The 12002-nt window shown below is 60.6% G+C and overlaps 1 protein-coding gene across 1 annotated transcript in view; it reads left to right on the top strand.

The window, feature by feature from the left end:
* LRRC16B (leucine rich repeat containing 16B) overlaps positions 1 to 12002 on the top strand; it is a 16671-nt gene that overhangs the window by 503 nt on the left and 4166 nt on the right. The window contains exons 2-33 of the mRNA XM_005859617.2: positions 1310 to 1422; positions 1730 to 1780; positions 1876 to 1935; positions 2021 to 2136; positions 2361 to 2458; positions 2690 to 2760; positions 2865 to 2938; positions 3137 to 3212; positions 3293 to 3381; positions 3875 to 3969; positions 4197 to 4283; positions 4497 to 4606; positions 4715 to 4792; positions 5323 to 5399; positions 5481 to 5585; positions 5680 to 5749; positions 6216 to 6297; positions 6423 to 6519; positions 6643 to 6697; positions 6776 to 6948; positions 7190 to 7258; positions 7477 to 7570; positions 7656 to 7754; positions 8128 to 8256; positions 8414 to 8527; positions 8867 to 9042; positions 9800 to 9887; positions 10016 to 10153; positions 10427 to 10490; positions 10607 to 10815; positions 11155 to 11255; positions 11838 to 12002. The exon at positions 11838 to 12002 is cut by the window's right edge and continues 145 nt beyond it. Of these exons, the coding sequence (XP_005859679.1) occupies positions 1310 to 1422; positions 1730 to 1780; positions 1876 to 1935; positions 2021 to 2136; positions 2361 to 2458; positions 2690 to 2760; positions 2865 to 2938; positions 3137 to 3212; positions 3293 to 3381; positions 3875 to 3969; positions 4197 to 4283; positions 4497 to 4606; positions 4715 to 4792; positions 5323 to 5399; positions 5481 to 5585; positions 5680 to 5749; positions 6216 to 6297; positions 6423 to 6519; positions 6643 to 6697; positions 6776 to 6948; positions 7190 to 7258; positions 7477 to 7570; positions 7656 to 7754; positions 8128 to 8256; positions 8414 to 8527; positions 8867 to 9042; positions 9800 to 9887; positions 10016 to 10153; positions 10427 to 10490; positions 10607 to 10815; positions 11155 to 11255; positions 11838 to 12002 (3223 nt within the window). The remainder of the gene's footprint in view (positions 1 to 1309; positions 1423 to 1729; positions 1781 to 1875; positions 1936 to 2020; positions 2137 to 2360; positions 2459 to 2689; positions 2761 to 2864; positions 2939 to 3136; positions 3213 to 3292; positions 3382 to 3874; positions 3970 to 4196; positions 4284 to 4496; positions 4607 to 4714; positions 4793 to 5322; positions 5400 to 5480; positions 5586 to 5679; positions 5750 to 6215; positions 6298 to 6422; positions 6520 to 6642; positions 6698 to 6775; positions 6949 to 7189; positions 7259 to 7476; positions 7571 to 7655; positions 7755 to 8127; positions 8257 to 8413; positions 8528 to 8866; positions 9043 to 9799; positions 9888 to 10015; positions 10154 to 10426; positions 10491 to 10606; positions 10816 to 11154; positions 11256 to 11837) is intronic.

Here is a 12002-nt window from a genome sequence, read left to right as displayed (position 1 = left end):
TCCCCTGCCCCTGCATCCCATCTGCGGGCATCTGACCCCGGAGCATCCTCCGCTGCCCCGCCTCGCCTCACCCTGTCAGGACCTTCCTGTCCCAGAGCCGCCCGTGCTGATCTTTGGAGACAGGTACAGTCCCCTCGCGGTCCCTAGGGCTGACTCTCAGGCCCACCCCTAAGCGAGGCGGCTCGTCTCCTCTCCGGAGGGTCCTTGTTTCCCCGCCGGGCGGAGCCAGGCCCACCCCAGGCTGCACGAAGGGAGCTGCCCCTGGTCCTGACCGCCTCTTGGCTCTACACCCTCCCTCTCCCGGCCCCGCCCCGGAACTGGCCCCGGAGAGCCCCCTAGCAGCCTAGCAGCGCCCAGACCAGTGGGGCAAAGAAGGGAATCAGGGCCCTGCATTGGAGCTAAAAGCTAGAGCAAGATCTCTGCAGCTCACCTCCCACAGTGCCCCCGTCCCAGCCGGCCCCCTTCTCACTACCTTACACCCACACCTCAGGGCCTCTCCTGTTTGCATGGCCCTCAGACTCGGCCCAAACCAAGGCCCGGGCCCCCCAGCACTGCCACAGCCCTGACCCCCAGAGGCAGCAGCCCAGGCAGAGGTCAGGAGCTCAAGGATACTCAGAGGCATGCGGGCCTTGGGAATTTCCCACACCTACACACACACACAAGCACAATCCTGAGATGTGTGTACAAACATCTCTATAGCGCCTGGACCCCCAACTCTCTCTCTCTCTCTCTCTCTCTCTCTCTCGATGGTCTGCCAGCAGATGGATAGGGTTTCATTTAAACACTAACTCCACCTGCCACACACACCAGAACCTTCTGGCTCCGTGCCCCTTTCACAACTGCAAGCACAGCATACTCATTCACACGTCCCCATCCCCACCAACGGCATCTTCAGAAGGTACGCACACACACACGCGTTGTAAAAGGCAGACACACTCACACCCAAGACCACCTAGAATGTAGTTAAAGGGACCCGCCCACACCCGCACACACTGACTCACTGTGTATGGGTTGACAGTCGCTGGAGTGAACAGGCTGGAAAAACCCTTCACACCCTCAGAAGTGTAAGACACGCCCTCCCACAGACAGACAGGGTCACCCCGCGGCTGTCTTTTGATTCAGAAACATCAGGAACCAGAGTTTTCTCCACACCCCCTCCCTCTCTAATAGGAAGAGAAAAGTCACCCAAGAAGGAAAGGTGTGTGTCCCTGTCCTTCTTTGTCTCTCTTTTTCTCTCTCCTCCCACCTGACTCTGCCCCCAGAGAGCCCCGAGGAGGTGGGTGGCCAGGGTAAGGGGAGCTCTGAGCAGGCCCCTATCCGCCTGCAGACAGCATCCGGAGGTGCCTGAGCCAAGGGGCTGTGCTCCAGCAACATCGCGTGAAGCTGGAGACGAAGCCCAAGAAGTTTGAGGACCGAGTGCTGGTGAGGGCACTGGGCTTGGGAGCAGAGGGAGGCACCAAGGGCAGCGGGGCTGCTGAGGGCAGAGAGCCTGGGAGGCAGGGAACACAGAGGTGGGGAAGAGCTGAGGAGCCATAGTCTAGGAGAGGGTTAGGCTGGGCTGGGTCAACGTCCAGGAGATTAGAATGGGGCATGAGAGAGAGGGAAGACCCCAGCACAGAGGGCCGCTGCTGGCCAGGTTGCACACAGGCTGAGGGGGCTAAAGGAGGGCAGGAATCGATGGCCCAGGGAATGGCCATTTGCTGCTGATTTCCTTTTCCTTTCTCTGAAGGCCCTGACCTCCTGGCGCCTCCACCTCTTCCCCCTGAAAGTCCCAGCTAAGGTAAGTTGGGCTGAGGAGCGGAGAGCACCTGGCATGCTCCCTCCTGAGCGTGGCAGCCAGACCCTTACCACGAGCTGAGCATCCCATACCCGCAGGTGGAGAGCTCCTTCAATGTCCTGGAGATCCGGGCCTTCAACACACTCAGTCAGAACCAGGTGAGCACCAGGGCCTGGGCCCCACTATCAGGCCAGCAGGATGAAGGGGTCAATATGTGAGGCCCTGCTGCTCCCTCGCCCCCAGATCCTAGTGGAGACGGAACGAGGCATGGTGAGCATGCGGCTGCCATCAGCTGAGAGTGTGGACCAAGTGACGCGACATGTGAGCTCAGCCCTCTCCAAGGTCTGCCCTGGCCCTGGGTGAGTGGCAAAGGAGGAATCTCTCAAGGGGGTGGACAACAAGGAAACCTCTCCCTCCTCCCCTCCTTCCCTCCTTCCCTCCTTCCCCTGGACCCCAGCTCCGAGGACAGCAAGGAGAAGAGCAAGCATGTTCCTGCTCCTGTTTTTTCCTGGGGATCCAGAAGCCATAAGACATTGAGAGCGTCTGTTCACCTCTCTCTGGGATGGATTTGTTCATCTTCTAGGTGTCTAATCCGGCGTGGAAATGCAGACACTCCAGAAGGGCCCCGAGACACATCCCCCAACTCTGAGACTTCCACATCTACCACTCACAGTGTGTGTGGTGAGCAGGGGCAGACCTGACGAAAGTGGGACCTGAACCCCCCTGCCCCTTGTCCAGAGTCCTTTATATATGGGGTTTCACCTGCCCCGGGGACCCCACAGCTCCCGGACCTCAGAGGTTCATGGTGTAGCAGGAACCCAGGACATAAAATGACCTTGACCTTTCCTTGACCCCCCAACCTGTTCCTCACTCCCTTGCCCCTCGTGGAGCCAGCCCATATTCTGCCCACAGGTGGCTTCTCCGAGACCTACGCTGCCCTGTGTGACTACAATGGGCTGCACTGCCGGGAGGAGGTGCAATGGGTGCGTTGGGCAGGGACCCACTATTTGGGCAGCTGGGACCTGGAGGGAGCGGGCAGAGGAGGAGGAGGAGGGGAGCAGGTGTGAGCCAGTTCTACCTCTCCAAGGATGTGGACACCATCTATCATGCCGAGGATAACCGCGAGTTCAATCTTTTAGATTTCAGCCACTTGGAGAGCCGGTAAGCTGATGGGATAGACTCCCCACCCCCACTACAGAGGCCCTTCTGATCCCACCCACAGTCCCAGCTCTCTCTCCCCAACCCCCCTGCACTGCCTTCTACCCATCCAGGCTTTCCCCAGCCCAACCACTCTATCCCTAGTCTCTTCTTTCCTGCCCACCTGCTCACCCTTTCCTACCCACTTCAATCTCCCCACAGAGACTTGGCCCTAATGGTGGCAGCCCTGGCCTACAACCAGTGGTTCACCAAACTCTACTGCAAGGACCTGCGGCTGGTAGGGACGAGGAGGGGTGGTGGAAGTGGGAGGAGAAATGTCCTCTCTGGTCCCTGGTCACAGCACCCCTCTGTCCTCAGGGCTCTGAAGTGCTAGAACAGGTGCTACATACCCTGAGCAAGTCGGGGAGCCTCGAAGAGCTGGTGCTGGACAACGCTGGACTGAAGACGTGAGCCAGCCTCCTCCTTGGGCAGTGGTGCCCCTGTGATGTAATCTTAGGGCAACAGAACCTCAGAGCACAATAGGGGCCTCTGAGCTATCTCATCCTGCTCCTCGCTTTACAGAAGACGCTGGGGCTCAAAGAGGGCAGAAAACAAGTCCATGGTCGCGCTGGACTCAGACCTAAGCCCCCTGACCCCCAGCTCCAGGGCCTTCCCCAGCAGGGCCTTCCCCAGCAGGGCCTTCCCCAGCAGGGCCTTCCCCAGCATGCTCCATCCACCACCAGGCAGGGTGGGCTTCTCTGACTCGAGGGCCCGAAGCTGGGCTTTGTCTCAGCATAACTTCTCTTGTGCTCCAGAGTGGTGACAAGTTCCGTGGCAGACCCTGAGCTGCTCCCCACCTGGGGGGCTCTATCCTTTGCAGTCCCAGCCAGGCGGGCAGGTGGAGGAGAAGGGGAAGCCCAGGGCCTGGGACAAACAAACCCTTCCTCCCCCTGCCTGAAGGGACTTTGTCCAGAAGCTGGCCTGCGTGTTTGGGGAGAACGGAAGCTGTGTGCTACATGCCCTCACTCTGTCCCACAATCCCATCGAGGACAAGGGTGAGCCCCAGCCCGGAATCCTACCCCCACCGCAATGCAGACCCCTGACCTAGCCCAGAGCCCAACCCGGGTCTGAACAGTGGATCTCCAACCTGATACCAGCCCCTGCCCCAACACCTCCACCCTTCACCCCCGGCCTGTACCCCACTCACACCCCTACTCTGACTGTGCCACCTGCTCCCACTGCCCAGCCTCTCACTGGGTGCATTTCTCTCCCCACTCCCCAGGTTTCCTCAGTCTGAGCCAGCAGCTCCTCTGCTTCCCCACTGGCCTCACCAAACTGTGCCTGGCCAAGACTGCCATTTCCCCTCGAGGTATTTGCACTGGGGACCCTGACGTGTGACCATTAACCTCCCCAGTGCTGCCTAGGATGTTGGGCCCCATCCAGAGGCATATCCACACACTCACACAGCCTCCCAGGGATCAAGGGAAGGAAAGGAGCCACATTTGGGGAGTGGGGAAGCGTTGTACACCCGGAGAAGAGGTGGGGATGGGGGCCAACCCAGCCCAGTGCCCGCTGTGCTCAGGGCTCCAGGCGCTGGGCCAGACCTTCGGGGCCAACCCGGCCTTTGCCAGCTCCCTTCGATACCTGGACCTGAGCAAGAACCCTGGGCTGCTTGCCACAGACGAGTCCAATGTGAGTCCACGGAGCATAGCCTCCGGCCCCTGCCGAAGCACGCTCAGGCTGCAGGGCCTGGGTCTCTATCGCCCCTTCCCCTGCAACCCCTCTGCCCTCCCTTCCCAGGCCCTGTACAGTTTCCTGGCCCAGCCCAACGCTCTGGTGCACCTGGACCTGGCAGGGACTGACTGCGCCATTGACTCGGTGAGGGGTGGGTTGGTAATGGTGGACCAGCCTGCGGTGACTGGGGAGGCCAGGGTAGGTCTGTGCCCCACCACCTTCCTTGGGTATGAAGGTGGGCAGAGCTGGCAGGATGGCTTCAGGTTCAGCTGACTTGTAAAGCAATGCCCACAGCTGACACCGGTGCCGCACTTTATCTCGGTCCCTGCCCAAGGCTGTGCTGGCTCCGTGAAAGCCAGCCCTCGCTCCACCCCCCTGGCCCAAGGCTGCAGCCACCAGGAGGCTATGTGAACAGGCACCTTGTGAGCCTGTGGTGACCCTGGCTTTACGCATCCATTGTCTGTGAGCCTGTCTACCACCCCTGGGGACCAGGCAGGGAGTAGACCCACTTTCCACAGGGGTGGAACCGAGGCAATACGAGGGGAAGTGGGCATCCATAGCTGGGCTCGCATAGACGGACCATGGGGGGTAAGAGCAGGACCTTGATGGGGAGGGAGGACCCCTCCCAGCACCCCTCCCAGCCCCTGCGAGACCCACCGTGTCTCTCCCCACAGCTTCTGGGTGCCCTGCTCCATGGCTGCTGCTCCCACCTAACCTACCTCAACCTGGCGCGTAACAGCTGCTCTCACAGGTGGGAGTGTGAGGGGTGCAGGAAGGGATGTGGCAAGTGGTGGGGGTCCCTCTCCCTTGCTGACCCCAGGGGTCTCCGCAGGAAGGGCCGGGAGGCCCCGCCAGCCTTCAAGCAGTTCTTCAGCAGCGCCTACACACTGAGCCACGTCAACCTGTCTGCCACAAAGCTGCCCCTGGAGGCCCTCAGGTCGGGTGGGTGCAGGGTTGGGGGAGCGCCCAAGGGGAAGCCATAAGAGAAGGGGCAAGAGGTGCAAGTGGGCCTGCTGGCCTTCCCCCCACAGGGCGCTGCTCCAGGGCCTCTCCCTCAACAGCCACCTCAGTGATCTGCACCTGGACCTCAGCGGCTGTGAGGTGAGCCCTCGGTCCCCCAATCCCACTGCTTGCCCCCCACCCACTGTTCATTTCTCTGACCTAGTCAAACCCTGGCAGTATCTTGCCTCTGCACCACTCCTCTGTGACCCCCAACCTGATCACACCGCCACTTTCCCGCCTCAGTCTGTGGTCTGCGTCCCTCTTTCCAGAGGTCATTTTCAGTCTCCAGTATCTCCCCCCTTAAAGCTTTGCGGACGGAGATACCAGGCTTTCCCACCAGAGGGCAGGAGCGAGCTATCTCCGGTGCAGCGGCCTGGAGACTTTTCTGACTGAAAGGGAGAGCCCTGGGGAAGAATCTGGTGTGGAGAAGGGGCCTCCTGATTTTACACCCCAGACCTGATATGACCTTGAGTCCTGGCGTAACCACTTTGGTCTCTGAACATTAAAGGTGCCCTCCCCCCGCCCTTACCCTGCCTCCTGCCCCACCCCTACCCTGTTCCTGCAGCTCCGCTCAGCAGGAGCCCAGGCTTTGCAAGAGCAATTGGGGGCTGTCACCTGTGTGGGCAGCCTGGATCTGTCAGACAATGGTGAGTAGAGGTGTTTTCTTCCTGGGAGCCAGGTGGGGACAGGGCCTGGAGCGTGGGGGAGACGCGTTAAGGAGACCCCTGTGAGCCTGGGCCTCAAGGCCAGGCCTCTCCCATCTACTGGCCAGGGTTTGACTCGGACCTCCTGACACTGGTGCCCGCACTTGGCAAGAACAAGTCCCTGAAGCACCTGTTCCTGGGCAAGAACTTCAATGTCAAGGCCAAGTAAGGCCCCTCCCCATACCACAGACCCTCACTCTGTCCGCCCCCTCTCCTTTTGGCTCCCTGTATTGCCTCTGACCCCCTCCCTTCTCCCCCAATATCATGACCCCAGCCCTCTCCCCTCAGGACCCTGGAGGAGATCCTCCACAAGCTGGTGCAGATGATCCAGGAAGAGGACTGTGTGAGTGACTGGGCCTGGGAGGGGGGGCTGCTCTGGCGGGAGCCTTGGGAGCTGGGCCCAACCCCTACTTGCCCACAGTCCCTGCAGTCACTGTCCGTGGCAGACTCCCGGCTGAAGCTGCGCACCAGCATCCTCATCAATGCCCTGGGCAGCAACACCTGCCTGGCCAAGGTGGATCTGAGCGGCAATGGCATGGAGGACATTGGGGCCAAGATGCTGTCTAAGGCCCTGCAGATAAACTCCTCCCTCAGGTGGGTCCCCACTTGAACCCTCTGACCCCCTACGGGCACGTGCGCACGCGCACACACACACGCACACACACACACACACATGCCCTTCCTGCTTGTCTTGCTCTGCCCCAGCTTCCAGGAAACCCTCAGTCCCAAACCATCTCTGAGTCTGCCTCATTACCCAGGAAAGGAGGGGGCTGTGTTCTGCCCCTTAACAGGGACTCAGAGGGAGGGTAACAAGCTGTGCTCAACCTCTCCCCAGAACTATCCTGTGGGATCGGAACAATACATCTGCCATGGGCTTTCTGGACATTGCGAGGGCCCTGGAGAGGTGAGTGGACCAGGCTCTTCCCTGACCCAGGCCCCCAGCTTCCTGGGCCTGGACCAAGCCTGAACTAACTCAGCCTCACACCAGCCCTCTTGACCTATTTGCACAGAAATGTTAGAAAGGGCCGTGGACGAGGGAAGTGGTCAGCAAGAGGTGGGTCTGGGGGAGCAGGGGCCTCTCCTCATCTCCTCCTCCACGTAGCTGTGCTCTTATGTCCACAGCAACCACACGCTGCGCTTCATGTCCTTCCCCGTGAGCGACATCTCCCAAGCCTACCGCAGCGCCCCCGAGCGCACTGAGGACGTCTGGCAGAAGGTGGCGGCCTAAGTAGGGTGGAACAGAGAGGGCAGGGGCCAGCCCACACCCCCAGGCCCTGACCCGCTCACCTGGTCATCCCCAGATCCAGTGGTGCTTGGTGAGGAACAACCACTCCCAGACGTGTCCCCAGGAGCAGGCCTTCAGGCTGCAGCAGGGCCTGGTGACCAGCAGCGCCGAGCAAGTAAACGTTTCCCTCCGGGACACGTGGGGCATGCGTGGGGGATGCATGGGGCATGCAAGGCACAGGTGTGATGTGACAGGGGGCAGGGGAGCATGAAAGAGGCATCACATGATGCCCATAACTGGGCTCAAGTATGGGGAAGGAGAGGGGCCCCAAAAACAAGAGAACATGTGGGCAAACAGTGGGGGCCCCAGAAAAGGGAGCTCCACGGGGCATTCACGAAGGGCTTCCCCAGAAGAAGTGAGAGCAGGCCATCCAGAGAGATCACCGCCACCCAGGTAGTGCGGCACCAATAGCACTGCCCAAGGAGACAGAGAAACCTGGGAGGGTGTTGTGCGGGGTCCCCCTAACACTCCTGCCGGCTGTGCTGCAGATGCTGCAGCGGCTGTGTGGACGCGTGCAGGAGGAGGTCCGGGCCCTGAGGTTGTGCCCCCTGGAACCCGTGCAGGATGAGCTGCTCTACGCTCGGGACCTCATCAAAGACGCCAAGAACTCCCGGGCGGTGAGCCCTGCACAGCACCCCACACACTCTCGCTGGCAATCCAGAACCCAGGAAGGCCAGCCATGCTAGCCCAGAAGGGTCTGGGCCCTGCCTGTGCATCTGCCCTCCAGGCACAAAGGCCTGTGTCTGGCCTGACCATAACCCCTTCCTTACACAGCTGTTTCCCAGCCTCTATGAGCTGGGGCACGTGCTGGCCAACGACGGGCCTGTGCGGCAGAGGCTGGAGTCCGTAGCCAGTGAGGTGTCCAAGGCTGTGGACAAGGAGCTGCAGGCAAGTCCTGGGGAAAGAGTCTAGTGTTGACCCAGGCTCTAAGCCGAGGGCTAGGCCTGCCCGGGGAGATTACTGGGGCAAGAAGGAAATGCAGAGCTGAGACCACCCACATTCCCACTGTGCAAAGACATTACTAGACACTGGGCTTGACTTGTCTCTGCTAGCTTCAGTCTTGGCCCCTGGCCTCTCCCCTCTCCCCTGGACTGACTTCCCTGTCCATATGGTGGGGTGGACGCCTGAGGGGCTGGAAGAGACAGGCTGTTGTCTCTCGGCTGGGAAGCCACCCCTGACCCTGACCCTGCCCCGCTTTGGGCTCTGGCCTCCCTTCCCCCATACTAGGTGATCCTGGAGTCCATGGTCAGCCTCACGCAGGAGTTATGTCCCGTGGCCATGCGGGTAGCTGAGGGGCACAACAAGATGCTGAGCAATGTGGCCGAGCGCGTCACTGTGCCCCGAAACTTCATCCGCGGGGCGCTGCTGGAGCAGGCCGGCCAGGACATTCAGAACAAGCTGGAGTGAGAGGCAGACGGGTTGGGGCAGGGCTGGATTGGACCCAGAACACTTAGGATCGTGGGGCCCAGCTCTCAACCATGAATAATGAATGGCACAGTCTCCATTACCAGGGATAAATCTTTAACCAACTGCAACCTTGCTATTCAGGGTCGGACTGGTCTTTGCCCTGGAAATCTAAGTGCTGAGCTGGGGTTTAGGAGCCGGGCAGTGCACACAGAGGTGCGCGCACACACATAGCCACACGCACACCGGAGTCATCTCCGGAAAACAAACACAGCCTCTGCGGAGGCATGGCCAAAGAGAATGGATGTGATTGGAGTGTGTGGACTACACGCTCTCCCGCCCAGTTTTCACCCCTGGGCCTCTTTCACTATGGGTCTGGGTGCCACCACTCTCCAAAGCAAAGAAAAAGAAAAATTATTACGAGAAGAACTGGTTTCTGCTCTTACAGCAGAGGCCAGAAGAGCTCTCTCGGCACCCCAACTCACCCAGCTCTGCTCCACTGGGGCTCCAGGGGCCCTCAGTCCTCTTTGCCCACCTCCTAACCCACACACACCTAGGCGGGAGGTCGGTGGGTGGGACTGGGTCAGTCGGTGGGAGATTTGAGTGTGGCCCTCAGGAGCCTCCTACAGCATGTTAGGGCCTCCTTGGATGGCCGGGGCGGGCCAGCTGGCCCTCCCCCTCAGGCACCTGGGGAAGGCAGGGCTGAGGCTCAGGGCGGGGGAAGGAGTGGCTGAGCGGCCCCACCTGTGCCCACAGTGAAGTGAAGCTCTCAGTCGTCACCTACTTAACCAACTCCATAGTGGATGAGATCCTGCAGGAGCTATACCACTCACACAAGAGCCTGGTAAGGTTTCTGAACCCTGGCCAGGTTCAGACAGGCCCTGCATGTGGGCATCATACCACCTCCCCCAGCCCCCTCCCCTCAAGGCTCTGGGAGGTAGACCACTTGCTTAGGATCCTGTCCTTCCCCAGGCCCGGCACCTGGCCCAGCTAAGGACCCTATCAGATCCATCAGGGGGACCAGGCCAAGGGCAGGATCTGTCCTCCCGGGGCCGGGGCCGTAACCATGACCACGAGGAGACCACAGATGATGAACTTGGGACTAACATCGTGAGCACCCCACCCCCATCCCGCTCCCTAACCTAGGTCCTGCCCCTGAACCTGCAAAATACTGTCCCCTTCCACTTCTCCGGATTCCACCCGCCCCTTACGGAACTGGTCTCATCCACCAGCCCCAACCAGCCCAGCCTCTTCCCTAATCCCAATGCCCAGACCCCTGAGGAGAGGGAGGCAGGAGGGACTCTAAAAAGAAGGTTTCGTGAGAAATGGAGGCTCCAGATGAGATCCTGCCATGCGCCCCACTATTCACCTCCATTTCTACAGGACACCATGGCCATCAAAAAGCAAAAACGCTGCCGCAAGATCCGGCCAGTGTCCGCCTTCATTAGTGAGTCCCCAGCTTCGATTCTAATGGCCCTGTTTCCCTTTCCTTTTCCTCTGTCTCACCAGCCTGCTTTCTCCCTGTCCCTCCTGCTGGTCCCTCTAATGCTGCTGTCCCCACAGGTGGGAGCCCTCAGGACATGGAAAGCCAGCTGGGGAGTCTGGGGATCCCTCCTGGTTGGTTCTCAGGACTCGGGAACAGCCAGCCCACTGCCAGTGGCTCCTGGGAAGGTCTATCCGAGCTTCCCACTCATGGCTATAAACTAAGGCATCAAACACAAGGCAGGCCCCGGCCCCCCAGGACCACCCCTCCAGGACCTGGTCGGCCCAGTGTGAGTCCCTAAGGCCTCTCGAGAGGATCGACTTCACAAGGCCAGGCGCGGAGCACCAGCCTTGGGGGATGTGGCGGGGGCCCTAGCAGGCCACCAAAAGAGGGACTGTCCAGTTTGGATGGGAGCTAGACCTTGTCACAGATAGGAAATCCGTCTGCCAGACAGTACCAGTCATGTGGAGAGAGCTGCCAAGCTTAGTAAATTTCCAGGTGGACTGGAGTCTAAATGTCCACGGGGCCAAGAGAGGCCAGTGCACGTCCAAAGGGGCAGAAGGCCCTGGGGGAGGGGAGGGTCTTCCCGGCCCGGATGAGATTCCCTACAGGACTTCCCTCCCAGCAGGTGCCCGGGCCTGGGACGCGTCAGGAGAACGGGATGGCCACCCGCTTGGATGAGGGGCTGGAGGACTTCTTCAGCCGAAGGGTCATGGATGAGAGTTCCAGGTGTGGCACCGAGACACACTCCCATGCACCAGGCCCCGAGGCCTGGAAGGACTCATGTCTGCCCAGCTCCCATGGAGACAGAGCCCCGGGACAAAGCCAGTCTCTGGGACATTCCCTCACATTCTCGTCCTTCCACACCTAGCCCTTGTCTCCCATGTTTTCTTAGTCTCAGGACAGCTAACCAGAAAGGATGGGGCCAGTGGGGTGGTGGGGACGGGCCGGGGCAGGTTGGGGCTGGCTGCAGGCCCTGGGTGGTATGACCATTAGGGTAAGAGGCCTGAGGGCATGTTCTCAGTCACTGTCCCGCCCTGAGGAACTGGGTCACTTGGAGAGACAGCGGGGAGGGCAGGAGCGTGCCTGGGAGGAAGAGTTGATCTGCTGGAGGATTATGACGGGGAAGGTGAGGACACCATCTCCCCTGAGATAAGTGGGGAGGGCTGCAGAGCCGCAGGAGAACTAGATGAGAGGAAACTGGGAGGTTTGTGAGACCTGAGATAGCCGACCAGCACCCCCTGAGCTATCTCTGCATCTGGCATTTACATCTCCCCGAGCCCTGCCATTAACGCACCCTGACCTGCTCAGCTGCCCTCGGACCCTGCGGCCCCTGCGGCCAGGCCTCCCGGAGCCTCCGCTGCCTCCACTGCAGAAGAAGAGGCGCCGAGGCCTGTTTCACTTTCGTCGGCCCCGGAGCTTCAAGGGGGACAGGGGGCCAGGGTCCCCCACCACCGGACTCCTCCTCCCAGCACC

The sequence above is a fragment of the Myotis brandtii genome, unplaced genomic scaffold, assembly GCF_000412655.1.
Source record: "Myotis brandtii unplaced genomic scaffold, ASM41265v1 scaffold1279, whole genome shotgun sequence".
Lineage (NCBI taxonomy): Eukaryota > Metazoa > Chordata > Mammalia > Chiroptera > Vespertilionidae > Myotis > Myotis brandtii.
The sequence above is the reverse complement of the archived record's forward strand: the minus strand, read 5'-3'. Positions and strand labels throughout refer to the sequence as shown.